Source organism: Photinus pyralis, unplaced genomic scaffold (assembly GCF_008802855.1).
Source record: "Photinus pyralis isolate 1611_PpyrPB1 unplaced genomic scaffold, Ppyr1.3 Ppyr1.4_LG4, whole genome shotgun sequence".
NCBI lineage: Eukaryota > Metazoa > Arthropoda > Insecta > Coleoptera > Lampyridae > Photinus > Photinus pyralis.
The window spans coordinates 48,661,871-48,673,830 of NW_022170511.1; the positions used below are offsets into that span (position 1 = coordinate 48,661,871).

General features: G+C 35.6%; 1 protein-coding gene across 1 annotated transcript; it reads right to left on the minus strand.

Moving 5' to 3' along the window:
- Positions 1-6,069: 6,069 nt before the first annotated feature.
- Positions 6,070-9,002, minus strand: LOC116169210 (teneurin-a-like). The gene is made up of 5 exons (XM_031485237.1): positions 8,996-9,002; positions 8,725-8,932; positions 7,689-7,715; positions 6,152-6,271; positions 6,070-6,073 (listed from the first exon to the last, which is right to left on the minus strand). The coding sequence occupies exons 1-5, from the start codon at positions 9,000-9,002 to the stop codon at positions 6,070-6,072; spliced, it is 366 nt and encodes a 121-aa protein (XP_031341097.1).
- Positions 9,003-11,960: the final 2,958 nt, after the last annotated feature.

An 11,960-nucleotide genomic window follows, 5' to 3' on the forward strand; every position in this document is an offset into this window, starting at 1 on the left:
TATGTAAAAAATGCATTTGTCTACGGCACCAAAAGAAAATATGCCTAACTTGAGAATGATGATAAAATAAAATATTGTTGTGAAACATACGTTCTACCCTTCATGATATTCTAATTATTAAGGAGGTAGAGGTCCGGTGGTTCTCTTTTACATCCTTTCTTAAATATTATATCAAAACAATACAATATGATCGACTATGCCTCAGGTACAAGGCGATTGATTGAAGGCGTTAAGAGGCTCTATTAGACTTGTCACTCCATGAGTTATTGTCCTGTATAGCCTTTGAGCGTGTAACAGACTCCTTTTGAGAATTTTAGATATGTTTATGGGTCATTAAAGTTATTTAATTTTCGTTAAGCAGAATTTTCTGTAATGCTTTTACATTAAAAAGGATGCACGTGGCTAAAGTTTATAAAATTCGCCTTGAAACCTACACAATGCGTTTACCTTATGAAGGTTTCTTACAAATTTATATAAATTCATTGACAGGACCTACAGAGCTGGCTTTAATGTTATCAGATCTTAAGTCGTGTAGTTAGCTAGTAGGTGGCAAGTTCGTGACAACAAACCTGCCAAGTACGGTAAAGGTCCTCCTTGAGCTCTGTAGCTACTTTCAATAAATTTATATGAATTTTCAACGTTGTGAACTCATTTTTGAATCATCCTGTACATTCCGTTGCAAATATTTTTCGTCAAATATACCTCTAATATAGTAGGATGACCGTTTCTCCAAGAGCAAGTTGTACGAGGCATGTTTTTTAAGTAAGGGCCGTTTTGAAAATTCTCTTCGATCTCACACGAAGGAAATCGATGCAACTTTTGTTTTTCAAATGCAACGCCTATGTTTTACAACGATATTTGAAAAGAACAGTCAATTTTCTGTATTACATAACATTACATATATACAATATGCATAAGGTTAATATGCAAAAAAATAGAGAAATTAGTGATTCAATATTTATAAAATTTATGAAAGCTAGCATATTGGGGTGATTCCCTTATCTCAAACACACTGTATATAGGACTAGGTGATGGACCCAATTTTAAAAATTGGTACATTAGAATTACCGTTTATGAAATTGTGCCACACGTTCTTTAGTTTTTGTGACTTTTAAGAAATTATGTTTATTTATATTTGTGCAAAGAAAGAAACTGATTTTTCAAATTATTTTTTTGTGTATACTAAGTACCTTAGATGACGGTCTGGGGTCAAATTGACCGTTGAGCATTTTATTCATAATAACTTGTGTAAGACAAGTTTTGTTTTTTATTCGCAATTAGCCTCTATGTTTTATTAGAGTGGAGGTGAGCTCCTCGCATCTCCTCCTGGTACGCTTGCAGTAATTGTGTTGAACGAGCTTCAGTCATGTTGTTAGATTCGCCGTTGAATGCTAATGAAAGTGCGAATCCATGTCCAATAATTAGTAGGAGTATGGTTAGTAGAAATTAATTCTTTCCATCAAGACCTTATTAGAGAACCATGAAGGATAAAACCAGTTCCCCCTATTCCCTATTTTGATAAGGGAGGAGAAAGAAGGGCGTTAGTTGGTAAAGAACTGTCCTTTCGTCGAGAATGCCATAAAAGATAAAATCCATTTCTTTTTTCTGCACTTCAAACATCTAAGCTATCTGTTACTGAGTGTTATTACACATGCACTACCTTTAAGTTCTTAAACTAACGGCTTATGCTTTTTCTGGTTAGTGGTTCAATACCGAATTGGTTCATTTTTTTCGTTGATAGAATGTTCATTTTGAATTTGTACCAATTTTTAAAGTTGGATTCATCATTTGGAGTAACCCTTTCAACTTTCATTCGAAAGTAAGTTCTTTAAATTGGATACCTATGTAATTTATGGCATGTGTAATTTAAGCCTGATCTATTTCTTGGTGTATATATTTTGCGACAGAAAAATAAACTATGGAAATTATTGGTAATAGTAGTGTTAGGTACATTAATCAGTCAATCTTAGATAACTTACTACCTATATTAAACTCACCTCAATAGTTTGTTTATGGAAATCTCCAACGCTTTCTATGTTGTTCTAGGTTTACCCAGAACTCAGAACATAAATTTTAGTATAATGTCAATTACTCGTAAGTCTTTTAAGAGGCTTTGGCAAAATTTCCAAAATAGTGCATTTATGGTGCCGAAATCATAATTATCTTACTTCCTTCTAATACAATTTTGAAATGAACCACCACAAATGTTGGAAAAGGTTCAGTTAACAACTTACTTAAAATTAATAATATGATCGGGTGGTTTTCATTTCGTTACAGGATGGCTCTGAAGTTTACGTGGAAACCCAGAAAAACGCCCTTTTCTACAACGTGCAATTAAATGGGCTTGAACTATTTCTTTTTGTGAATATATTTGGCACCAGAAAAATAAAATATTGAAATTATTGGAAATGGTAGTTTTAAATTAATAATCCCAAAAAAGGCAACTCCATAATTTGTTTATTGAAATCTCCAACGCTTTCTAGAGTATTCCTAGAAATGCCATTCAAATCTGTTGAACTGTTATTTTTATTAAGGCTCAAATTTAGGGCTACATACTTTGAACGCCCGCGCCGACAGTAAATTAATGCATTTTGATCGACCCTTGATAAGGATAACTACAGCACGAACTGTGATATCCTCATACGGTTTTCACTCAACGTATGACTATCCAGGGGAACATATTTGACTGCGATTTTTATTTGTTTCTCTTCACTAAAGTGATAAATTCCCACCACACACAATAAATGACATTCGAGTGTATAGGGTGGTTCAAATTCGGGGTCTCCGTAACGGTACAGTGTAGCTTAACTGGGGGCAAAGTTGTATCTTTTTGTGACTAAAAAACCGCATCTGAAATTTTTGAAAAATCTTTGGAAATAGGTGAGATATCACCGACAAAGCCAAAATGTCAAAATTTACTTTTAATCATTTGTTTATTTACGCTAGAGGTATTTTAAGGTGAACACTTCACACTACTATTAATATAACGTACTAGTAATGCCAAGGCGTCGATAAGTTTCTTTTTCAAGACTGTGACCGATGTAGCAAATATTTCGATCTTCGTGTTGAAGTTATTAATAGTATCAAGTATTGTCAAGTATGGTGATCAAATTAAACAACAATTTAGTAAAGATGCGATCGAACTAAGGCAAAATACAATGATTTTAGTGCTATCACTATCACGTTGTTAAAAGTCTTTACAGTGACGATGAATAAGGTACAAGATCTTGCTTGCTTTCGATATAATGTAGTCATAATGACGTTGGAAGTTTTCGAGTCCAGAATGATTTCACTGATTTTAATATTCCTAGTCGTTCACCACACAGATCGTGATGGTGATTTGGTACACTTGTTGATATTCAATTGTAGATCACTTGCAGATGCCTATTTTTCCAGTTGTACCAGATCATGTTGAAGCATCAGCGCATCATGAACGTTCTCAATTAGCCTCAAGATTTTTAGGTCATCAGCAAAAAGGAAGACAGTGATCTGATGATAGAACTGACGATACATCATTTCTGAATGTTAAAAAAAGTGAAGGACCAGGATCAGTTCCTTGAGGTACCGCAGAAGTTACATCAAATTGTTTCGATTTTGTTATTATATGCGCGAACGAATTAGTAAACTGCCATTATGCGATAATGGCTTCCAAAACCAACGAACATTGCTTAGGTTATAATCGCCCAAGAGTACGAGTTCTGCATTTGGATGATTCTGCTTGAATTGATTTTATATGAGCTTTTTAGTGTTTAGACACTTTAATCAGAACTCGGTGGGATGTAGGTGCAGCAAATAATGACACGACCATTGGGGTAACGATCAATTCTAATCCAAGCTTCTTCGATTGATTGATTTTGAATAGATAAAGGATGTGTACCATAATATAACAGCGATCAGTAAATCGCAAACCTGAACTTTATTGCTGGTAAGGGCCGAACGGTCCTTGCGATAAACATTGAAAATATATTTAAATTGAAGATTTCGTTGTTTAGAATATCAGGGGTCAACTAACGTTAAAGCAATAATGTTGAAATCGATTGTTAGGGAATTACAATAAATATACATATCCATTAATGCAGAGTCATTAGTTATTCTTCGCTTCGCCCTTGAAAATTTTTCGGCAGTAGAATGGATACTACTTCTAGGAATGAAAACAAATTATTAATTCGTTTTGTTTTATTATCTTTGCCTCTGTATAAATTATATTCATGATTTTTGTGTGTTTCTTTATAAATTCTGTTATCTTCTGATTTACTTGTTGCATACAAGGTGTTACAAATTTGATGCATCAGCACGAGAGGGTTGTTTAAATGTTGGTCAAGTTGCGTATTTTAATGATAATACGTTAAAAAGGAAATAAAACCAGGTGTCAAATTCTTGACAGAGCAGCTTCGTAGCTTGTTTGTGTACATTACGACAGTCGTACATCCTTTGTGCCTAGTGTACATTCGCAAAATTCCAAAGAAATCACAAGAACCGTTTGCCCAAAAGGAATACTTCAATTTTTTAATCTTGAATTTTTTTCTCCGTTTTTTTAAGATAAAACCTAGCACAATTTTTGTAGGTTGTATACACAGAAAGATAGGGTTTTTCGTTTCCGTATGCCGAATATATATTCAAAATTTGAATAAAATCTCGGTAAATTGCCAACGTACGTACTTACATAGATACAGACAGAAACAAATTTCTCCCTAAAAGTTGTTTAAAATGATCTTAAACTTTGACATATGATGAAATTTTGCACCGTTCAAGAAACGGTAATTATAATAGCTACCTAGGCCAGGAAGCTTGAAATTCCCCTTACTTCCGGATATACCTATAACATAAAAAAAAAACTAAAACATAATTTTCTTTTTATCTTTTACGGTTTTATTATTTATTATTTGGAAAAACCTTATTTTTCAAAATTTTAGATACCAACATCAGATGTATTTTTTAAAATACGAACCTCGATTTTTTTATTTCTGCATAGCTTTGATCTTCCAAAACTTATGATCTATGCTTAGTAATTTAAAGTTTCGTTCAAAATTGAAGAGCGGTCAGTTACTTCGAAAAGTTAACTTCTATTGAAAAGCGTTAGTAGCAAGTGTTATAAATCATTAGTTTTGGGAAATCAAAAGCTACTCGAAAATGAAAAAAATGCTAGTCCGTATGGTATCTAAAAGTAGAAACGTTGCATCGAAAAAGTAAAATCACTTTCTTACAAATCATAGAAAAATGACTTACTCTTGGTTTTTCCAAATAATCAGTAAGCAAGCCGTAAACAAAGGTTAAAAACTAAAATTTCATTTTTTCGTTTTTTTCAAAATTCTCCTCAAGCAAGAGGAATTTTTATAAATTGCTTTTTAACAAATTATTCAGCATTGAAATATTCAACTTTACGTCCATTAAACCTCTACCTCTACCTTTCACAGTTCCCAAGATACCAATGCTAGCTAATGTATCGAATTTGTTACACACTGTATATTAGATTGTTTTTTCCCTTAATTAATGGTAACAGAATTTTATGGAAAACTTATAACATCAAGGTATTCGAGGGATATTACTTTTGATCGTTACATTAGGTACATTAAACGAGAAGCACACCGAGTGCAAGAATGCTTAAAATCTATTTTGCTTATAACGTGATGAATGAGATTCACAATAGGTGCCCGTCTCCGGCCTAGGTATCTTGGACTGAAAACCAAAACAAAATCAAAAAAATCTGCAAACGTACAGTGAGAGAAAATGATTGATTACCTAATTCGGGGATTAAGAAATTTTTGTTAATCAGTGTTGCTTCTAAGAAAGTTCTAGATGAATCGAATTCTGCGGTAAAGTTACCCTGCATACCTTTCTAGATGTACCAAACCATCGATAAAACCACTATAACACCATGTAAGGGAATTCACGGTTCATTTTGCAAGAATTTGTCGCTGTCTCCATGTTGTAATCATTGGGGCATTAAAATATGTAGCGATCTAAATCAGTCGGCTGTTCAAAGAAATTCGTTTCATCCCTTTCAGTTTATTGTTTGCTATACGAACATACTTAGAAAAGGAAACGGTTTAAATACCTAAGGAATAAGGATTACCTAAAGAGCACGCTCTGATCAAAATGCTCCTTTTAGTATTTCAATTACTACAATGTCACCATAATAAAAAGGACTTACCATCCACCTGGCCTAGTTAGGGTAAATCCAAATCGCGATTCTCTGTCAACAGAAACTCGTATGCCTACAATTCCTAACCCTTGAGGCGTAATGACTTGTCCTCTCATGACAGCAACACGACTGTTAACACATTTCCGTTACCAATTTTTACAAATATCACAAAAACATTAAACAATTACATCCGTACACAATGAAAATATACAAATAGACATAGAAAACCGCATTTCAAACTTTCATTGTGAACGGAATGAAATATGTAATAAGCTTTTATATATAGTATGCTTTAATCTTAATTGATTTTTATTTGTTAGTGAAATCTGACCTATCAGATTGAAGCTGGAAATATTAAGTACGTGATCCAATAGCTCAGTAACGACATGCACTTCTCTGCATTGATCCAAAGCAGTAATATGTATTTAAGCTAATTTTGTTGCAAACATGTTGCAGTACCACGATCTCGATCAGAGACCTGTATTTTTTCAACATGTTTGCAGCAAACAACAAAATGTGCAAGCATTATGTATTCTACTTCTTCATGAACTTAATTCGATAGAAATCTTAACATCGAGATCGTTTATAAAAACATCAAGTTCGAGGTATTGTTACTTTCTAACTATTACGTGTTGCAATGAATTATTTCTATTAAATAATTCTTAAGGTCTTTGTGAATGCGTCTAGGCGCCACCGATGTATTAAAAGTAAGTTTTCTAAAAGGCCCGCGTTACATTAAGAAAAACCCCAAGTACTATCGTGCACGTAATCAAAGCCGAAATAATTCATTACACCTGACGCCATGGTGAAGTGTATTGTGTCGGTCAAAATGCAACGATGCAAAAGGGCCAGGTTAAAGGTAGATTGAGGACAGGTTGCACAAAGGTTAAGGGTCAGCTGAGAATGACACGTAGACAAAGGAAGGAACATCGGCCGAGCCGTCATTATATCCATTGTTACTTGTTTTTTGTAGAACGTGTACAATGTTGTTTCTTTGATGTAGCAACTCGAATTTGTAGTATTTCTTTTTGTCTCAGACTAAAACAGATGGATAATTTACATGTCCTAAAAACTGCAATAGTTCCAAATTATTGGCCATGGCCGTTCGAGGCTTTCGTTTCTAGCGGAACTAATTGAACTCGAAACTAATTTAACTAATTTAGATTGTGAAAGTTTGGTAGCCACTGCAGCTTGTAAAACATTTAATGTGATTAAGAGTTGTAATGAGACGCTAGGAAACTATGAACCATGAGATGATACGTACGGACACATGAAATAGCGACAGAAATAGCAGATACATTCGCCGCAACCAAAAGTCAAATATGGCCAGCTACAAGTACTAATATTATTTGAATGAAAGCGCAAGTTTTTATTTGACGTAGGTACTTGTAAGTGGCCCGGGATGAATACAAAGCATGGTAAAAGAAAAAGGACGTAAATGGTGGACGAACATAAAGAACGGACGAACATAAGGGAGCGCAGGCTACAGGCAGCACACGGACATACGAACAGACAGACAAGAACATGGGGAGATGCTGCCACTTACCGCGGTGTAAAGGAATTCCAGAACTCGCTACAAGTGAAGGTTGCAGCAGCGACATAGGGGACACAGAAGACAGGACAATTACTAATCACACGGCAATACTTTACATGCACACACCATTATGTCATTTGACTGTGATACGTTTAAAAATATTGGTGTGTGTATGCGAATGTACTACGTAAGCGAGGTGCCTTGGCAACGTTAACGGTAAAGTTTAAGGTTGCGGGGGCACACAGGTAATGATACATTTGTAGTGACAGACAATCAAATAGACAAACTCTCTATCTTCCACGCGCTCGCTCAGTTGAGCTACAATCAATAATAATAACAAAACACAATATGACGAAACACAAAACTTAACAAACATTGTACTTTTAGCTACAGACAATGACAGACACAAGTTAGCAAGATCTACTAGCAACAAACAGACATAAAGACGGACGGACCGAACGAGCGCAGCATGAGTCTTCTATAAAGCAGGTATGAAGTGAAACAACATCGGCTGCTCAACTTGTGTCCACCACCATCATGATACATACCTATCAGTCTACTAAATGAGTAAATAAAACAGTTACTAAAAAGATTCTCGGCGATGTTTGTTACGCTACATAATGGACTTTTTACGAGTCCGACTTCTGAGCGACTCGGGCTTCTGAGACGGGTAGACGCACACAGAGGTTTTAGACAAGACACAGTGATTTCCCATTGGCGCTGCGACTCCCGATGCCCATCGATATAATAGTGGTAGTTAAAATTGCACGCACGCGTTACTTGAGGGAATTCCACCCTTGTTTAAAACAAATACTACTCGCATGAGGGAGCACAGCGCCCGGGGGGAGGAAAGGCCGGGTGGGACGGGGCCCGCAGGGGTGTGCGGTGCCCGAGCAAAGCAGCCGGGCCGGCCCTAGCGGTCTCCGCTTATAATAACGTGCAGAGCTTGATCCGGTGAGGCCGCGCTGTCTGCGTGTCTACGGCCCTCGTGGGGCTGTACTTAAGCTCTACACTCGATAGACAAAAAAACTAAAACTATCGCACTTACCTCTCGGTGTATTCGTCCATATGCGCGTAGGATTGAACCGAATTTTCCTCTATTAAAAATTTCACCCTTTGATAAAAAGAGGCGGTTACTGAAGGAGGTTGCTTCCGTAAGAGCACTTCTACCGGATCGTTACTAGATAAACACATTATGTGGTCCGTGCAACTTGCATGTGTGCAACACTCGCTGTCGGAGCAATCGATCATACCATCTAAAATACGTTGAAGTCAATTTTGTTACATTATAGGGGCGCACTAAATTAAAATAGATATACCTGACATATTAATCCCTCAACTGTTTGAATTAAAAAGAACCTAATTATTTCAGTGCGAAAGCATATTTGCGTATGTTCCCATTATGAGGGTTGAAAAGTTCATGCCAAGTGTGTCATTCTTTCTGATGATGGATTTCAATTAATTTTTACATTTTCGTCTCATTCTACGAGCTCTAAATTTGTTCACAACTTTTTATTAATAATAACAATTTTGTTTCTCAAATTGCAACTTCGAGTCGAGTCCTTCGGCTTTACTCTATCCGAAGATCAACCTAAATTTGTTTTGGTGCTTCTCCAAACCGAAATTGGTAACAAATACAGATTTTTAATATTATACGTATTCAGAGGGTCGAAACTGTGATTACTGAGTTTGCTGCCATGATTAATTCAAGAAGGTTAGGTATCTGAAATCACCAAGTAATTTCAAGTTGTTTGTTACAAAACTCGAGACTGAAATTTACTACCTTTTGAGAAACCGTTTCAGAAATCGCAAGTTCTTTACAAAGTATTTCAAGTGCTGTAGAAATGCCTTTCTAAAGTATTAGAAGATCTGTTAGAGCCTTTTCTAGATCTGGTTTTTTACCAGGCCCTAAAATATCCTCGAAAGGCGCTAGGAAAGGTTTAGTGTAAAAGATCTTTTCCAAAATCCCTTAAGGAAATCATGGCCAGAAGATTAATCTAAGGCATTCCAAGGCCTAAAGCTTTCTAGGATGTTTCCATAGCTTTTTATTGTCTTCTTTTAGCACCTCAAAACCAGAACAAACATGAGCTTTACAAGCCAAACCTTTTATATCACCTTACTGCTGCTCCACAAAGGGTGCGTAAAAGTCATAGTAGTCCAAAGGTGCTAAAAAGTGCTTAAAGAGAGTCTTGAATGCTTACGAAAGTCGTTGGAACGCTATGAATGGAAATAAAAACTCAAGAGTCGTAGGTCTCTAGCACTTTACCAGAACTACTTAAGCTCTTTCCAGAGATTTTCAAGCATTTCATAGAACCGCATGCACGTGTAGCTCTGAGCAGGTTCGAGAAGCGCTGAAGTGACTCTCGAAAGCTTTCCAATGCTAAAAAACCGCTTATTTATTTTTATTTAGGTTTTATAGACAATTCTGAAAAGGTTCTATGGAACGTGTCTCGAAAGGACTTACGCAGTTCAGGCAAAAGTTTCAAAATTTCTAATAAGAATTTACAAAATACTAAAATGCTCGGGGAAGATCAATACTCTGTAGAGTAGAGACAGTTTTTAGAATTTCTGGGTTTTAGCACTCGAAGGGTTTTGCAGAGTCGTCCATCCTTTCTCAGTACTTTCCCGGTTTTTCTTTGTAGAGATTTCGAAGTCCTGCGTTTAGGGTCGCCTATCAATGAAAAGATGAAAGTCCTTATGTAATATCTATGCTTTTCAGTGGCAATGGTCTAGAAAGCTTTGGAAAACTTCCTATGGCCTATGGCTATTGCCTATTAAAAAGCTCTGAAAAATGCTTTAGAAGACCATAATGTCTAGACGATATCTGAGAAGTTGAGGGGATAAACGGGGATTTGAATCCTGGATTCAAACTCAACGCGGCGGGTACTCCTACACAAAAGAATTCGTAATTAGAATTAATGATTTAATTTAAGAAGGATTCGAAACGAATCTTTCTAGGCTATATTAGTCTGAATTTCTGTGAACGAAGGACTTTGAGGATAGGAGGCTTTCGACATTCTTTCCAGAATGTTTTGCATAGAACTGTACAGCTTTTCTAGTGCAATAGAAGGAGAACTAGAAGTCTTTCCATCACGACCGCTATCATTTAAACAGAACTCGCAACGAACCTGTTTAGGATCGTTTGAAAAGGATATTAGAATGCTTTTTAAAGCTCTATTAAGAACATGAAAAACAGACTGGAGAACGCTAGAAGGCTTTGGAAGTCTTGTAAGTATTCTCCGTAGCAATGGAAAGTTTTTAAGTATGATTTTCACAGTACACAAATCTTCGTATCTTCGTATTCAATTTGAAAACTTACCATCCCCCATGTCTTAGTAAACAAACGAGATATTTAAAAAAATCAAAATCCGTTTCGGTAATTCGGAGGGGGAATCACAATCACATAGTTGGCGACGCACCCCCTCCAACCCCCTGCGCCCCAGCCACCACAACTTTTAAATCTTAAATAGCGACCCCCCATGTGTGATACGTCGTTGGAAAGCTCTGAAAAAATGATTTCCAACTTTCGAATGGAACGATATCATTATTATATGATATTATCAAATAAGATGCAAAGGTGAAGATATCAGTGAAAATCGCATTTTGATATCTGTCTCATGAACAGAGATATGACGAGAATACGCACATTCACAAATTTAAATTGTAGTATTCGTCCAAGTTGGCTTTGAAACAAAAGAAACACACGGCAAAAAAAGTACTCGGCAGAGATACGTCTTTGTATGGAAAATAGTGCCAGACACATTGAATATTTCAAATCTAATTTTTAGTTTTTTGAACTTTTATTATTTAATTTATATTTTAATAATTTACTTGTTGTCCATAATTTAAAAACTTGTATCGAGTGTTAATTTTAATTATTATTTTAATTATCTCTTGTTACGTGTTCTTATGTTTCAAAGCCAACTTGGATGAATATAAATATTGCAATTTAAATTCATGAATGTTCGTATTTTCACTATATCTCTGCTTAAAAAACGGCTTCTACCACTCATCACATTTACTAAAAAGACAATTCATGTAAAATATGATTACACAAAGAGAGGTCTTTCCAATAAGACCAATTATGTAAAAATTGGTTAACCTAAACCGAAGTTGCATTCAATTCCTCCCCCACCTTTCACTTTTTATGAGGGAGAGCAGTATGTACTGCATCAAAATGATGAAAAATTCATACAAGATTGCGATGCATGTATTTTTTATGCATGTTTGTTGGGTATATTTTGGGAAAAAATTATTTTTCTGTTTGATCAAGAATTTCTCCCC

Excerpts from the sequence above, each read along its gene's own strand:
- LOC116169210 (XM_031485237.1), bottom strand. Across the intron at positions 7,716-8,724 it reads ATGGACGAATACACCGAGAG|CGAGTTCTGGAATTCCTTTA; the intron begins GTAAGTGCGATA and ends CTTCACTTGTAG. Across the intron at positions 6,272-7,688 it reads TGGAATTCCTTTACACCGCG|TCGTGTTGCTGTCATGAGAG; the intron begins GTAAGTGGCAGC and ends ATGTGTTAACAG.